The 16357-nt window shown below is 47.8% G+C and overlaps 7 protein-coding genes across 7 annotated transcripts; 1 reads left to right on the top strand and 6 right to left on the bottom strand.

Annotated features, from left to right (window-relative positions):
* Window positions 1-391: 391 nt before the first annotated feature.
* DFJ58DRAFT_841797 (isoprenoid synthase domain-containing protein) lies at window positions 392-1563 on the bottom strand (the record flags this gene model as incomplete). The annotated part of the gene is made up of 3 exons (XM_041392752.1): window positions 392-736; window positions 791-1071; window positions 1155-1563. The coding sequence occupies 3 exons, from the start codon at window positions 1561-1563 to the stop codon at window positions 392-394; spliced, it is 1035 nt and encodes a 344-aa protein (XP_041243442.1).
* A 3431-nt stretch (window positions 1564-4994) lies between these two features.
* On the top strand, window positions 4995-5684 carry DFJ58DRAFT_790462 (uncharacterized protein; the record flags this gene model as incomplete). Its single annotated transcript, XM_041390270.1, is given in 4 exon segments — window positions 4995-5066; window positions 5135-5251; window positions 5326-5487; window positions 5499-5684. Coding segments are annotated over 3 exon segments (279 nt in total), but the record flags the coding sequence as incomplete, so codon positions are not given.
* A 2399-nt stretch (window positions 5685-8083) lies between these two features.
* On the bottom strand, window positions 8084-8407 carry DFJ58DRAFT_401877 (uncharacterized protein). Its single transcript, XM_041380220.1, has one exon. It carries the CDS (start codon window positions 8366-8368, stop codon window positions 8135-8137), a length of 234 nt encoding a protein of 77 aa, XP_041243440.1. The 5' UTR covers window positions 8369-8407; the 3' UTR covers window positions 8084-8134.
* Window positions 8408-12138: 3731 nt separating this feature from the next.
* DFJ58DRAFT_636908 (uncharacterized protein) lies at window positions 12139-13496 on the bottom strand (the record flags this gene model as incomplete). Its single annotated transcript, XM_041381296.1, has 2 exons — window positions 12139-13224; window positions 13299-13496. Coding segments are annotated over 2 exons (1284 nt in total), but the record flags the coding sequence as incomplete, so codon positions are not given.
* A 599-nt stretch (window positions 13497-14095) lies between these two features.
* On the bottom strand, window positions 14096-15338 carry DFJ58DRAFT_401876 (Cupredoxin). The gene is made up of 4 exons (XM_041380219.1): window positions 14980-15338; window positions 14850-14926; window positions 14771-14798; window positions 14096-14719 (listed from the first exon to the last, which is right to left on the bottom strand). Exons 2-4 carry the CDS (start codon window positions 14893-14895, stop codon window positions 14200-14202), a joined length of 594 nt encoding a protein of 197 aa, XP_041243438.1. The 5' UTR covers window positions 14896-14926; window positions 14980-15338; the 3' UTR covers window positions 14096-14199.
* DFJ58DRAFT_401873 (laccase) lies at window positions 14835-15371 on the bottom strand. The gene is made up of 4 exons (XM_041380218.1): window positions 15320-15371; window positions 15200-15268; window positions 14982-15138; window positions 14835-14928 (listed from the first exon to the last, which is right to left on the bottom strand). Coding segments are annotated over exons 2-4 (180 nt in total). The 5' UTR covers window positions 15221-15268; window positions 15320-15371; the 3' UTR covers window positions 14835-14926.
* A 279-nt stretch (window positions 15372-15650) lies between these two features.
* DFJ58DRAFT_728408 (carbamoyl-phosphate synthase L chain, ATP binding domain-containing protein) lies at window positions 15651-16234 on the bottom strand (the record flags this gene model as incomplete). The annotated part of the gene is made up of 2 exons (XM_041385592.1): window positions 15651-15842; window positions 15896-16234. The coding sequence occupies 2 exons, from the start codon at window positions 16232-16234 to the stop codon at window positions 15651-15653; spliced, it is 531 nt and encodes a 176-aa protein (XP_041243436.1).
* Between the last annotated feature and the right edge of the window lie 123 nt (window positions 16235-16357).

The following is a 16357-nucleotide window of genomic DNA, read 5'->3' as shown; positions in this document are numbered from 1 at the left end:
TTCTTTTCACCCCGATCAATCTAGATCTGCCCGAGTGCTTCCAAGACTTCTTAGATCTCGACTTCGTAAGTAGGAACTACCAAAACAAACAGCCGACGTCAAAATATCGCTCGTCCATCATTCCTTTTATTGCGCTCACACTGGTGATACAAAAGACAGATGGAAGTGTTACACGTAAGGAGCTGAACGAGAAGTTGAAACCACGAAGGACAGAAGCAAGGAAGGCGAGATGTCATGTATTATGCAACCAAAGCAAAACTTTCATGTCTGTGTGGGAAGTGCGCGTGAATCATGTACTAATGTTCTACTAAGCCAGTCATAAGAATCGCGCAGTCAGTGACAAAAGTAGAACCAATCACACCTTCAGAAGCCATGCCCTAGGTGTTAGGCTCTATAGTAAGGGCCTTTTTGGGAGCAGCTTGACGATCCGGTCCCGCTTGATAGCATGTCCATCCTTGCCAACATAGCGAGGGCAATCAGGGTACCAGTTAAGCGAGCCAACCATTACATTCTGCAACCCTTCGACGTAGATAGCCACCTGCCTGTCAACCTCTTCTTCCCACGAGGGGAGGATAACGCGGTTGGATTCAAAGCGCTGGATGGCATCTTTGCACATCTGGCCAGCGTAGTCCATGGCGCCTTGTAGGTCTAATCCTCGATCGTACATGGTCACGGCAACTATGTTTTCCCAGGGTGCGCTACCGCGAGATTGCTCCTTGTTGTATGAGAAAACATCCTGTTAGCGGTAATGTCAGCGGTGCCCAAGCGTTCAACGACAAAACAGAATTACGTTGGACCAAATAGCATAATCTAGGGCCGCTTCCTCCAAGGCCATGACAACTGGATGCGACACAACCTCGTCGGGAAGATCAATTACCGCTACAAATTCGACGAGGGCAAAGCAGGGCTTCGTCCCGATTAGATTTCGCCTCAGGGTGAGGAAAGATTGCAAATTATACATATGTCCTTTAGCACGGTCGTCCAAATTCTTAGCCACAGCAGCGAAGAACAATCCCATCGTGCGGATAAAACCGCTCTGTGCAGCCGGGGCCGGCAGTTTTCCTAAAGCCGCTGGAAAACCTAACAGCAGAACGACTTTCAGAAAGAGTGTATGCGATGTAGAAAAAATTCGTACGATTTGCACATCTTTGCACCAGACTGTTCCGTGTCAAAATTGATGGGATCGCGGATTGCAAGATTGAAGTATTCATGCACTTCCTGTACATCGGCGACACCACACTCCATCCAATCGTCCACAATGAATGCCCAGATAAGCCATTCAGCGCAGACTTGGAGATGGAAAGCATCTGCATCAGGATAGCAAACGGCAGCACATCCGCCTATGTCCGCATCAAGATACCCCCTGATCTCGGGCTCTACAAGTTGCCCTACGTCAACAAGCCATTGATTAGTTGCGCGGGACACCGCATCACGGTGAGGGTTCTGTCGCAAGGGATAGTGACAATCATTGATGAGGTCAGGTAAAATGAATTGTGCGGGCTCGGAGTCAGAATTGGTCGTGTGGGCGACAGTAGGAAACATAACAGCGGTCGTCGGATTCATATTGTGAACGTCGAGATGAGGAACACATAGGTGCAAGATCGTCAGTCTTTATAGTGAATGGATTCGTGTCACGGAAGACTTTTTTCAATCACCATTCGGCACGAACGAGTCCTATTAGGCAAGACTTGTCCGCTACCACTGAGTCGAGTTCACCGTTCCAGGGTCCAGTGCTTCTCCTTGATACGCGTGACTTGGATAGTTTGTGAATCGTAATCAATAGAGCAAGTTTGCCAATCAAGTGGACTGATGGCAAGCTCGCGCCTTCGTTTGGGGCCGCGTGAGAGAACCGATGCTCATCCGTGAGTCCTTTAGACGTTGATTACGTCGTAATATGAGATTGCTTTTAGCGACACAAATACAGGACATGCTCACATCTATCTTACTCACTAAGTCGATGCCATACTGCATACTAACAGGACAGCCGCCAGTACTTAGAAGAGTTGATAGTGTTATCAGTCCGGATTTTTTTGCTCAGGGTTTGAGGTCGTTCGAAGGAACCGAGAAAGGTCCGAATGATAACAGGTTACCCGACACCGGGGTTTGAAGTCGTTCGAAGGGACCGAGAAAGGTTCGAATGATGACAGGTTACCAGACACCGACGTATTCGATAGAACAGACGGGGCCTTGCTGTCCCCTTTAGTAGTAGGCTAAGCCGCTAGGAAACTCGTTTGTACTGAGCACCCCCACTGATAGCCTGTAACAGCAACACCATAAGTCCTCGGTCCCAACTTGACGAACTGTCTTGTTCTCACCGGATGAAAGTTAACCTCTAACTTGAAGTTACCATTTTCAGTATCAAAGACTACTAGTAGACTCGTGACCAGTCTGGACTACGTCTTTGAGATGTTACATGAACAACGTTTTTCAGTTTCCTTTTTGGTATTCCTTACTAGTTAGTACACCGCACTTCTCCTTTTTCCTTTCTTTAGTCTTGCGCTCGTCTGTTTTGATAGGTATAGCTTCAATGTTGTACCTACCGGTCTTGCTAACGTCGTCTGTTTTGATAGTCCGTTGTGGTTGTCGCTCCGCGTCTCGCCTCGGCCTTTCTCGTCCTGATAGTAAGTCAGACTGGTCGATCTCGGAGAAATTTGGCAGGTGAAGCGAGGAGTTTGAAATTGGACAGATTGGGCCGGCCCAACTATCTTACACACCCACCGATGGTTTGGAGCCACTAGTACTATCGCACTCGCACCCACTCTCTGCCCGTCTGCACGTAATTACTTCCTGTGCAAACGAGTTTACTTGGGACAAAGGGCCCATAGTACTGTGATGGCATCTTCAACTGCCACGTTTTGCGTTCATCATTCCATTTCTTGTCGTATCTTCATCAACACTACAGCATCTTCCGTAGACTTTCTTCTAGGATATGCTCTGACTCCTCGCGACCCAGCACCTCGCACTCCATTCATACGAACAACCCAGATGGGTAATATGGTGATGACCGGTTGACTAGGAAGCAGACTCATTGACTTAGTAGGGCTTTCACTCCCAGGCCTCACGAATCATTGCCATTAGTTCAACGCTACTCGTTCTCTCTAGCTCCTCGCACCCCATCCGTTATTTCCCTCACACTTTATTCATTTTCACAATTATGATTTCCCCATTCGCCCGAGTCACGTCCAGATGGTAGATGTCACAGTGGTTGTGTCCTGCGAACCGGAGCCGCTGTGTTATCAACAATTTGGGCTTCTACTCATCACGGTCACTTCTCCTCCTTCCTTCGTTGTGCTCAGATAGATGATAGATCTCGAAAAATCCTTGGGGCTATCAACTGTACGAGCTCAGGCACGCTGTTTTTACTTTTTCCTGGTTGACAGAACTTTCACGTCACATTCCACATGCCCAGCCCAGATGGATGATTGCACAGTGTTTTGTCTTCAGACAACGGCTGCCTTAGTGATACTTCGTCAAGTGCTCTTTAGTCCCCGCTCAGCACATCGCATATCCTTGCCATGCGCATCCGTGATAGATGGAAATACTCGAACCGTGAGTTTTTTTTGAAAACTATCATACTCCGTATCGTTAAATCATGGTTGAACACAGTCGATTGTCGTCGACGACATGACTATCTGACAGTGGTCAGCGATGGGTTGGTTCAATCAGATGATCGACACCCAATTAATTCACTAGTGGTCTCCAGGACGTCGACACCCTACTTCTACCCTTCGCACACGATTCGGCACTCCTTTCCTGCGGCACAGATGGAAGATGATGGTGGACAGGCGTTCTTGCCGATATGACACATTGTCAGCCATTTGGGGTTTCACGGCTCCCTCTTGCGTCTTCTTTTGCTTTACACGATAGAGCCAGTGCGATCTGATTAAAGTAGGGATGTCAGAATATCATGGTCTGCGCCCTTTTCTAGGTGCGCTTCACGCCTTGCGACTTCAGTTCTCTTCTTTACTCCCCACTCAGCACTTCTATCTCCTTACAGCGCGCATTCATTTGTGACAAGACAGAGGCATATACTCAACTCGTAAATCTCTGTTTTAAACCTCATTCTCGATATGGTTGAATCATGCTTGAACACACATCGTTCAGCGATATCTTGCCAGCAACACCCGCAACGAGAATGGGCCCCTGGATATCCGATGAGCTGATACGACCCCGATCACAATGATCCCTACCGAGGACATCGACAGCCAACTTTCACCTTTCATGCACGACACATTACTGCTGCCTGCTGATGGATGATATCGGGTGGGCACGCGTCTGGCACGTTTGCTCTTATTTACGGCCCTCGGTCATTCAGCAGAAAGGACTCGATCTACTCACAGGCGCCATCGAAGGTAGACAGTGTGGAGAAGGGCTATCGGCGATGAGTCCATTCAACGACTACCAAATGGCTTCTCAGGCACGCCTTGAGCCAACCATGTAGGTTCAAAACCAAACTCTGTTGTATCGCGTCCCTGGGAATCCATTTGATTTAGATAAACTAGACCGAATCAAACAGAAGCCAGCCGCAAAACCTTGGAGTGGTGGGAAAATGGGGTATCTGATTCCTGGTGCATTTGATATATTCTCTCAACAAGTACGCCTGCCTGCCCTCCCTTCAATTTTGTGTGTCTAACCGAAACCTTATCTAGCCTATCTGATCGTCCTACTCTTCGGATCCGTTGTGCGTTCATTTTGTACAGGATTGGACTTTGTCTGTCATCCGGCCATAATCGAACACCCCTTTGTATCAACAATTGAGCTCGGGTGTGTGCGACATGAACGTTGGAACTGCGAGATGGACCGAGGCGAGACCGAACTTAAGAATTTAGCTTGTGGCCACTAGCTACAAAGTGTGACGACGACATGTATTTGGCCATCTACGCTACGTACAACTCAGGCCTCAGGTATGAATATACCCCGACAGTCCGCGAGTGAAAGCGAGAGTCCGAGTCTGATTATGCTGCGGAACCCTTGGGACCATCACCTGTCTCAGCTCAGATACACTACTTCTACTTGCCGGCGCCCTGGCGTTCCATTTATTCGGTCAAAATGATGGATATATGTATGTATCTCGATCGGTACTTTGCTTTGACGGTCGTGCTTAGCAGGATGAGTTCCAACAGATCATTGCAAGGACGCAAACCCGACGCACAATTTGCAGTCGCATTGGCGGAGCATTACGATGGCGCGGCTCCGACCAACGTACATATGGATGCAATCTCAGAATCTCGTGGTCGAGGTCTCATTAATAGTGAGCCCCGATTCTCTAATTCTCTACTCCTCGCTCAGCACACCTCATCTCTTTGTCATGCTCATTCATGATAGAGGCATACAGTCGAACCACAAGTCCGCGCGATTCATTCCTATTCCTTCACCGTGGCCCAGATGGATGGATACACCTCTGAGCACCAATGAGTTACAGCCATCCGGGGTTCATGCCTCTCAGTCACTTTTTCATCATCTGTGTGCTCAGACAGCAGAACTCCGTAAACACGTAGAATCAGCTGTCTGAGCCTCAAACCTGGGTTGGTTGCTCGACGTTCCGGTGGATAATTTCAGCTTGCCACTTGGTGCAAGTGTGAACTGGCGGTTCACTGACTTCCAATAGTGATACAACAAGAAATGAGTTTGTCTACATAAGCCTCGTCTCAAATACACTTTGAAACAGCATAACTTAAATAAATAGCATGACAGATCCTTGACCACATTTCTCCTCCCTGCAGAACACTCGGCAAGCATTTCTCTACACAGTACTGCTAGTTGATATTTGCACATGCTCCTGGAAGACAATCGAATTCATGCTAATTTCTGCGTCGGAGTTGGCCACGATTTTTGCATGATATTCTCGAACGCTAAGGATGAGGCGGGGCCCCAGCACAAACAACTGCACGCCCAATAAAATATCAATAGCACCCATGAGTATCTCAACTCCCATAGAATTTGGATTCTACAGAAATGATGAGCAGTGGTCACAAGTAGATGTCAGCGACAGGTCAGCGTACCAAGCGCGATGGGGAGAGATAGATAAGTTGGAGGCAGGAGACACAAAGAAAGCTAGCACGTGTGGGATTTGAGTAGACAGATAAGTACATTCACATTACAAGCTCACCTTGCAAAATAAAGCACGTGAGATTTTATCAGCACTGTGAAACAGTCCCCAAGGGTCGATCCTGTCGATGGGCCGAATCGTCGCAGGTCACAGAAATGTTTCATAGCAATCCAGACTGAAAGACAGAGTGCAAGGACCTCCCAAACAGTGTTGAGCGTCCAAATCTTTGAAATCAGAAGATGGACATCCCCCTCATATTGAAAGTCGCACATATACGTTCCAGAGAGCATCAGCTCCTCTGGTGATTGTCCAATGAGCGGTGTTTTTCAAGTCAACAAGTAAAGCTTACCCCCTACCATATCCTTGAGTACTATTGCCGCGAGTACTCCGCAGGCGATGTTAACAGCCAGGAAGATGACAACAAGGACGATAAGCATCCTCCTAGATCGCTGATACATGGCATGTAACCGAGCAATCATGATGACTTGCATCGCATTTCAGTCGCGTCAATATCACTGAGATATTGCAGCTCACCATCCAGCATGGCAATTACGATCACATTTATGCCATTTATTGTGTAGTTCATAATATCACCTGAAGCACGCAATCAGTGATCACCTCGTACTAGTATCAAACGCTCCAACTCACACCTGTCGAGTCATTATGTTGATCCTAGTTCAATGTTCAGAATCTCACTCACCCCTATGTATGAGTGTATTCATTGGATGGGAATGAGATGATGCGGAATACTCACTGCATCTGTCAGAGAGACCAATGGCACATTTACTGTGTGCCACGGGTCAGAATAATCGAATACAGTGCATAGGAGACATACCCAGAACGCTGATACTGATAATGAGAGATGGGCTATTAGTACAGTGCCAACTTGTTGGGCTCAAACACATACACAGAATATGGTATTCCAATATAAGCGTATCTAGATCATTTTGGAGTCAGCATAACTTGCCAACCAGGCTACATAATATGAGGTACGAACAACCAAATACATAACAGTCATGAGAGACCAGCGTTGCCTCTGTCGCGAATTCATTATATTCGCCTGTTTTTCTTCTGACTCGAATATGGGGCTCTGTCACTCACCCAGATCAGTTCAATCTATGACACCATTCTCAGCAAGTTGGCTACTCCGGCAATAGCACTGACGTACCTCTTGTCCAAGTGTTAGGACTGGAAATATGATGAGAATATGCGCGGTTTTCGAACACTGTCCTGCTCACCCCAATCGTATACCACCACCACGCCGGCAGCAACTGCGAAACCGCAAGTCAATGTTAGATCGAGATATCACCAACTGATACGACGCACTTATACAATAGCTGAAAAAAAAATTCGTACTGATTATCCACCGACTGGGATTATTTGAGACTATGGTCATATTCGAGAGATGGGTGAGAGCGAGTGCGATATGTATCAAGAATCGGAGAAGCTCGGACTAGGAACGACGAATGAGAACGAAGGCTTGAGATTCAGTGAAACGACTGGAGAACGATATTCAACGGGGAGAGGTATTAATACTATGATTGAGACGGAGAATCAAAGGGGAACGTGTATAAGGCGTGTAGTGAAAAGTAATTGCGTGTGTAAAAGGAAAGAAAGAGTACGTACAAGAGTGACGTCGATAGTCGTATCTTGACAATATGTGGGGGTTATAATGATCTAGTGTTCGTGCTAGATCATCACCAAAAGTCCAAAATCTAGATATGGCAAGCGCTTGCCATATCATATCGCAACACCGGGGAACAGATCCATCAGACAGGCCAGGTACCACCAGATTAAATAGGGACGTTCAAAGTTGGGCGCCCACGCCCAACGCCTACGCCCACGACCCCCCTTACCCATATACCACTTCCCGTTTTGTACTTGAATGAATGTATTATATAATCAATGATAACTGACTACACTTAGTCGAGGATTTTACGCGGTTTTACGGTCACGTGATGCCGTCCATGTGACCTTCGGGTTCCGCCGGATTTCCTCTTCACAGACCTTTCTCGTCGGTGTGTTTCATTCTGTTCTGCGTCGCTTTGCAATCAAATCGAATTTGAGTCCCACCCAGCGTGTGATCTACGACAGCAAACAAGCAAACAAATCTACGAGGAAGGACAGCAATGGAGATGACTCGAAAAAAGAGACTAGTGTGTGGAATGTCACCCATCGTATCACCATTTGTTGCCCTAGACTGCCAGCGCTTACGACATCGCGACGTAACTGGGTTCGTGTAATTGAAGCTGCTGTTGCCCACGCTCTGTACGACAGCTGAAGGAATGCTAATGCTCGCATCAGTACCAGCCAGACCATGCCATCGAAGTCAGGGAGAACTTACCCCATGCATATGGACTAGTTCCAACACCTGTTGTGCCTTCGGCACAGGAAGCAAAAGGAGCGCTTTGCGCTCCTTTTTAGCTTCCTGGCCTCAGCTTCATCCTAAATACTCACTGTGCCTTCGGCACAGGAAGCCAAAGGAGTGCTTTGCGCTCCTTTGGGAGGTGCCTGCAGCACCTTGACTTACTAATAATAATCATAGTGGACTTTGAAAAAATTACATTTTTTAGCAGCATTTTCACAAAACTAAAAGTACAATCTACTACACCACGTAAAAGTACACAACACATAAGCATCAGTCATTTCTCTATATAAAAGTACATGATATGCACATCAATCATCAATGGGATCTGTAAGGCCTCTAAGCACTTCTTTATACACTACATTTGTTGTTTTTGAGCCTTCTTCATGCTCTGGAAAGATAGCACGCACACTGTCTGGGTGAGTGCAGCGAGACAAAGCCACATAGAGTTGTCCATGACTAAAGACAGGAGTGCGCAAATTAAGGCCAACATGCTTGACACTCTGACCTTGCGCCTTGTTGATTGTCATAGCAAATGCCAGACGAACGGGGAATTGTCGACACTTGAGAGGAATAGGGTTGTCCTCAGATGTGGCATCCAGGGTCATGCGAGGGATCAGCACTGTGTCCTGATCATTTTGGTGAGCTGCATTGACTCCATCCCTAAGAATGCGACACCTAAGGACACGCGTGGTCCAAGACAGGAGGATCATGTGAGTTCCATTATAGAGGCCCTCAGAGGGGTTCAAGTTGCGCAACAGCATCAGAGGAACACCTGTTTTGACCTCCAATTTGTGCAAAGGGAAGCCTGATGGGGTGAGAGTGTGAAGGAACTCTATGGGGATGTAGTCATAGTCCCTCTCAGTGACTGAGTCTGCGCTGGTGAAGACTGCTTTATCTCCAGGGAATGATTCGAGAATGGTGGTGTTGATTTCATCCACATCAGTGTTCTTTGCAGACAGGATGGTACGTTCCAGGAAGAAGGAATCATTCACGGGAGGATGGCCAGGGTGCAGAACTGGAGAGTATAGGGCATTGATGAGAGACTGGACATCATTGTTGGCGCAGCGCATATGATTAGGGAGGGTCACAGTTCCATCTCCATCTGTGCCCTTACCAGCTCCAATCTCAAGGAGCCACTTTGCAAATTCATCAGAGGCAGGGTCTTGATCAAGCCGCATATTTCTCTTGAGGTGGAAGATACGAAGCTTTGGCCAGATGCGAGATCTGCAAAAGGTAGCGCCCACTATCTGCTCCCTGGATCCATGAGGCACTATCAGCTGGGTCTGTCTGAAATCTCCTCCAAAGAGAATGGTTATTCCTCCAAAATCAGCATCGACGTTCAGAAGGTTACGTAATGTGCGGTCGAGGCATTCCAGAATATGTCGGTGGAGCATGGGGATTTCGTCGCAGATGATCAGAGAGGTGGCCTTGAGAAGCTCATGGACAACATCTCCTTTCTTTATGTTGCATGAGCTGTCCTCGTGAATGGGGATGGGAACTTTGAATCGTGAATGAGCTGTACGTCCGCCTGGGAGGAGGAGGGAAGTGATTCCAGAGGAGGCCACACAAAGGACAATCTTGCCTTCAGCACGTAGTTTTGAAGCAATGAGCTTGCAGAGATATGTCTTGCCACATCCACCTGCACTGTGAACAAAGTATGCATGTTCAGGTCTTTCCTCATTGCGATGCATTGCATCATGGACTACAGCATCAAAGACCACCCTCTGCTCGGTATTGAGCAAAGGGACTCCTACTTCCACAATCTGTTGAAGTTCCTGCAGATTATACTGAAGCTGCTCAGCAATGAGCTGATTGCCCTCCATGGCCCCTCATCTTGCTGCCATTTGAGAAACAGGCATTTGAGGGATCGCTTCCAAAGACTTTCCATTTTTGCGAAGCACACCATCAATAAGATAGAGACCAAAGTCATGGATCTCTTCCTCTGTAGGGTCAGGAATGTTGAATGGAACATGAGTGAGGCGGTGGCGCAGATCATCACAGAGATTTTCCTTGAAGCAGTTCCAAAGGTCATCGGGGCTTGTAGGGTTGCAGTGGAGCAGGATGATAGCAAAGAGATTGCGCATGCGATGTCCAGTGCACATATGAGAGGCATCCTGCAAGCACTGGATCCATTCATTATCGTCATCAAGCAGACCTCTGCGCTGACATGCTTCCTTGAAAGTCTCATAGATGATCCCATTAAATGTCCGAAGGTGCTCGTAGGAGGTGGCCCCTTAAAAAATATGGTGAGTTGGATTGATAACAATTGTCATAAACATCATACCTTTCACTACAGTCAAAAGCAATCTCAGGTAGAAGCGCTCTCCAGAGCTGGGTGCAGCAGCATACATCCTTCCGATGGCCATTCCACGCTGGCGTATCTTCCACGCATTTCTGGCCCAAATGAATTTTGAGGGGAAATCCTGATAGAGGCGGTCATTAGCTCCAGCTGCCACCAAGTTCTCATTGGCATTGGCTTTGAACCATCCAGTGAGGCAAGTGTCTTTGGCTGCTGCACGCTCAAGAACATCCTGGGCATCATCCTCGGGGTCATAGAACACCATCTGTTCATCTGGGAGGTGGACTGGCAAGTGGTAGACAGAGGGCCATTCGAGATGCATTGAAAATTCAAAGATGCGCCATGCAGCCTCAGTCGAGCTGATATATCTGGAGTCGAGATATGATTTGACTTCATCCGCTGCTCCTCTCATCTCCAAAGTAGCACGGTCGTTTCATTTGTAGATGTACTTGTGGATATATTTGACAGATTTGATAGAGGCGCAGACTTCCAGATTGATGTGGCAGTTGAATTCCACCAGGAGTTGTGGGGGGTGGGGAACAACATCTTTGTTGGTAAAGATATCTTGGTTCTTTTGGATGGTGCGACCATTGTCAGGTCTCGCATACTCCGGATAGCCATCATCCTTCATCAAGGTCTGGGGACAGAATGACTTTGGGAAATGTTTCTTGCACTGTCCATTCTCCAAGCAACGTTCTGGGGTGCAAGGACCATGCAACATGTATTTTTCCACAGCCTGATAGAGCTGTGGATGGAGATTTCTGTCAGGAATTTGGGCAGAGATGAAGGAGTTGATTTGCTCTGTAGTGCGGATCTTATCTTCTGGCTCCAGGAAGATGAGGAGGTGCATATGAGGCAGACCGCATTTTTGATATTCGATGGTGTACACCAAACCTGCGACCTTTCCAAAGTAGCCTTTACGAACCTTCTTCAAAAGAGCCTGTTGCTTCTGATAGAATACGCGAGCCACCAAGTCGGGACGGTCCACAGCGCTCTGACCTATATAAGAAAATTGTCAGGCTGAAGTCATAAACAGTGCATCAAATGTGAATTATTACCTGGAAGGAGATTCTCAGTGATTTCAGGCCAACTCCCATTGGCAGTCATTGTTAGGAAGAGATCAGGCTTCTTGCAGGCACGGCAAATGGCTAAGGAATCTTGAAGCAGCTGGTGCATGTACCGAGGGCTCCCAGTATGAGAGGAGGGAAGAATAATGGAGCGACCTGTCTGAGCCAGATCATCCACGCCATCATTGACAACATTATCCGTTAAGCCTCGGTAGCAGTCTGCCCTCAGCCGCTTTTGGTTGTTCCTGATCCAGTTCAAATTGCTCTGCTCTATGGAGGCCCAAGCATCAACCACGTACTGCTGGAATAGTCGTCCACCACGAAAGATGTTATTGTAGTCTAGGTGAGCCGGGCGAGGATGAAGGCCATAGGCATAATATAGCAACTGAGTGACTTTTTTTGCTCGTTGATGTCCGCCCTCATTGACATTGAGAGGGATGTCAAGATGCCAGCCCTCCTCGCCAGAAGGAAAGAGAAGAACGTAGTGAAGAGTTGAGTATGTGTGGCTGAGCTGACTGATGTGCTGAAGTTGACCACCTTGAAGTCGCAAGACAATATCACGTTTGTCGGACACCTCCTCAGATCCATCTCCAGGAATGATCACAGCAATTTCATTGGCAGTAGGGAGATTATATCTTCGACCATCTGTTCCCTGTTGGAAATGAATGCGTGCACGGATATCTGTCTGCTGCTCTGGAGGCTTCTCTCGCATGACCTGATAGGCCTGCTTATAGAGATGAGCATAGGGATGGCTTCGATACAGCATATCATGGAGCTGTCTGAGGGTGTCACGATCAAGGACTTCATTTCCAGGGCGGGTGGCGCGGATTTCTGTGGCTTGTTCAGGATCATAGATGTAGAGTTGGGCATATGAAGGCTGCTGGCCTTCCGGAGGTATAAGACTGCCCATGAGGTGATGGAGAGATCCATGGATACGAAAAGCATTTGGGCCAGATCCTTGAAAAGCTTGATGCTCGATATTGACACCAACCGATGTTAATGCAAGAGCACTGTTGTACTGCCGAATCTTGGCGACAAAGGTTCGGTTTGTATATGCCTGCTGCAGCTCGCGTGGCCATGCTGGAAAGGGGCGAAGGTTGACCTGGCCCTGCAAGCAGCACATACCAAAGCGTGGGTTTCGCTTGGAGGATTTGGAGAGTCTTTCGCATTCAAAGTGCATTGCACAGCAGTTGGGACACTCTACATTAAGAGGACCAAGAGTATGAATTTCGATAGGTTCATTATACAGTCGACCTCCATCAGGGATTGGAACCACCTGGATGATATTTTCTTCGTCCTCTTCCTCGCGCTGCTGGCGGTGTTGGCGCTCCTGAGTTCTTCTTCTTCCCTCGTCTTCATTATGGTTTTCTTGAGACACCGGATCATTATATTCACGTAGTGCCTCTTCAAGATGCTCCTCCTGCTCACAGACTCTTTGCTCCTGGTGGTGTTGGCGCTTTTCTTCTGTCGACCTGCTCGCTGAACATCCTGATCCTGTCTATGGATTTGCTCAACTTCCTGCTGCTGGAATTGCTGCTGGAGTTGCTGCTGCGTTTGCAGTTGCTCAGCTTCCTGCTGCTGGAATTGCTGCTGCATCTGCTGTTGCTCAGCTTCCTGCTGCTGGAATTGCTGCTGCATCTGCCATTGCATCTGCTGTTGCTCAGCTTGCTGCTGCAATTGCTGCTGCAATTGCTGCTGCAATTGTAGCTGGATATGCTGTTGATGAAAGTCCTCCTGTGCTTGTCTTTGAAGCAAGTCGTGTCTAATGCGCTCAGTCTGCTCCGCCTGAAAATCACGTTGAAACTGAATATTAAATTGATTATAATCAGGTTCAGGCGGTGCATGTAAAGGTGGTGCAGGATGAGGCACAAAATTGGGGAGAGGATTGTTCATCAATTCAGCTTCCTGCTGCTGTTCGCGGCAATAATCCTGAGCATGTATAGCAATCATTTCGTCTAGCTGCTGCTGAGCCTGATGAGCATTGTGTCCCCCTTGCTGCAGCAAGTGAAAGACTGCTTGGTCTTCCTGGACTTCTCTAAGGAGATGCTCTCCTTCTTGCCGTTGCAATTGACACTGGACTTGCTCTCGATGAAATGCCTCTTGTGCTTGTCTCTGACGCCAGTCATGGTCATTTATATTGCCACGTTCAGGCAGTGCAGGTGGAGGTGGTACAGGATCAGGTGCAAAATAGTGGAGGGGATTGTTGAAGTTGTGAGGACCAACTTCACCTTCATAATGGATAGGGCCATATACAGGAGGCATGGGAGGTGCGGGAGGTGCAGGATGAATAGGCTCATTAGGAATATGAGGTACGTGGAGAATCTGGAGTAGGACAGGAACAGTGGGAGCTGCGAATGAGACGTTGTTGACGTAGAAGATTACGTTGTCGATGGAAACTGCGAGGTTGAGGTTGATATCAGCCTGCTCCATATTCTGGAATGCCAGGAGCAGAGGGATTGATCAGAGCATGCAAATTGGTCTCCACCAATGGGTTCGCGGATGTAGTATTGACCGTAGTCAGCTCAACCTGCAGGGCGCCTTGGTAGCGTAGGATAGCAGAGTTTGTTCCTCCAATAAAGGATGCATTGGCTGTATCAGGAAGGCTGCGTATCCAGTAGTTGTCTGTCGGTTGATCGGCAACCAAAACCACAGAGTAACGTTGACCCACAAAAATCTGGAGCTGATCCACCTCGAGAGGGTCGGTCAACTGTCCATCCGCTTCGATGACGGTCCTGTTATGGCCATCGATGGAGAACAGGAAGTTGGGATCGCACGACATTGAAACCAGGCGCATGCAATACCGCTTTCCCTGCTCGACGTTGATCACAGCTAGATCAGACATGGATCTGCCAGCATATCGACTGAGTCCATTGATGAGCGTGGAGTCGGCAACATTGCCTATGATGTAGCGCAAGATGGTGGCCTCTGCGTGATACCTAGTGATGCTACTTTTAGTTGGGCAGATCACCAGCATTCATAAAACTCACCAGTCGGAAAGCGTGATCACAGTGCTCTCTGACAACGCATGATGGTCAGAGGATTAATATAAACAAATTTCTGGCTCACCATCGTCGACATCATACATGGGATGCATAAGGGTCGTCAGGATCATAAATTACCAGGGCTCCCCTGAGACCATCGCACTGTTCCACAGGTCAGTCCTCTGATGCGTATGCAAGATTGGAGTGGTACTTGCATATTGAACAGAATAATGACTGTGATACCAGTAAGTGCCTGCCTGATTCTGGGCCAAAAAAGACTGTAAATAAGATTGGTTCTGCGCAATGGGGCATTGCGTGACGGTGCTCGTCCCGTCGGCATAGCTCGTCCCATTCTGGTAGATGGCATGCCAATGCTGTGGCACACAAGGTTAAAAAGTTAATTGACATCAATGTTGAGGATTTGGTGCTGCTTACGACGCTAGTAACCGTGTACATGGAGGTATCCGTGAGCTCGTTGGCCACCAAAATGGAAAAGTTATCTCCCTATTATGCGGTCAGCGCTAGTGTGTGACGAGGTGGTCGACAGACAGTCACCTTCTGCGCTGAAATCAAGGGTCCAGGAAATTCGCCATTAACAAGAGTCGCTCTGTTAAAAATTAGGAGCGAGTTTTGAAATCATGACAAGCACACTGCGCTGAGATAATGGATAGGACTGTGAACGAGATATTATAGCTGCAGCATTAATGGATGAAATAAAAGAAGCGATTAGAATTGGAGTGAACATCATGATAGAAAGTGCTCTCGCCAGGAGAGTAGTAGAATGGAGAAAATGAAGATGATGATTATCCTGCAGCGGCAGATAGCCTTGAGTGAGTATTTTCTTTAGCGATGATTACCGGTGTGTGATCACGCGGCAAATAGTTGCTCAATGACTGCACTCGCTGACAACACCAAGATGCCTGATGACCTTGATAGCAGCGCTGTGAAGCATGTGGTATTCGTCGTCCGGAAGAGTTTGAGACGGTGCAACACCAATCGAATCGCCAGTGTGTGCCGAGAGGATTGAAATTCTCCATATTGCAGCAAATGATCGTGTTCTAAGAGCATACGCACTCAACTTCAGAATGCACAACAAAGCAGAAATGAACCTACATCAGTGCCATCACGAACAACTTCGTATTCGAGTTCCTTCCAGCTCTTCATACTCCGCTCAATCAGAACGTGAGGGGACAGACTCAAACTCTTTGCAGAGAGATCACGAAGCTCATCGAGATTGTTGGCGAAACAGGAACCGAGACCACCAAGAGTGGATGCAGACCGAAGGTTGACGGGATAGCCTATTTGCTCCGCTGCATCCAAAGCAGCATTGACATTATATGCAGCTGTGGACTGTGCGCTGCAGCGCAGCCGACAATGTTTCAAGGTGCGAAGCGACCAAGGCAAGGAGACCCTGTAAGGACGTATCAGGGGACATGTATAATTGACGAAAGAGATCATGTACTTAGCCATGTTACTGAAGTAGTAGCGAGCGTCGGAATCCTTCCTGAATCATGTAAAACTGAACTTGGCGCTAGGCCCGAGGTCTGGCTTGGTGAGGGTGGAGCCCTTCGCCAGAGAAGGTACACAAGACCG

The sequence above is a fragment of the Suillus subalutaceus genome, assembly GCF_016647625.1.
Source record: "Suillus subalutaceus strain FC151 chromosome Unknown DFJ58scaffold_59, whole genome shotgun sequence".
Classification (NCBI taxonomy): Eukaryota; Fungi; Basidiomycota; class Agaricomycetes; order Boletales; family Suillaceae; genus Suillus; species Suillus subalutaceus.
Note: the sequence above shows the minus strand (reverse complement) of the source record. Positions and strands in the feature narration are given on the sequence as shown.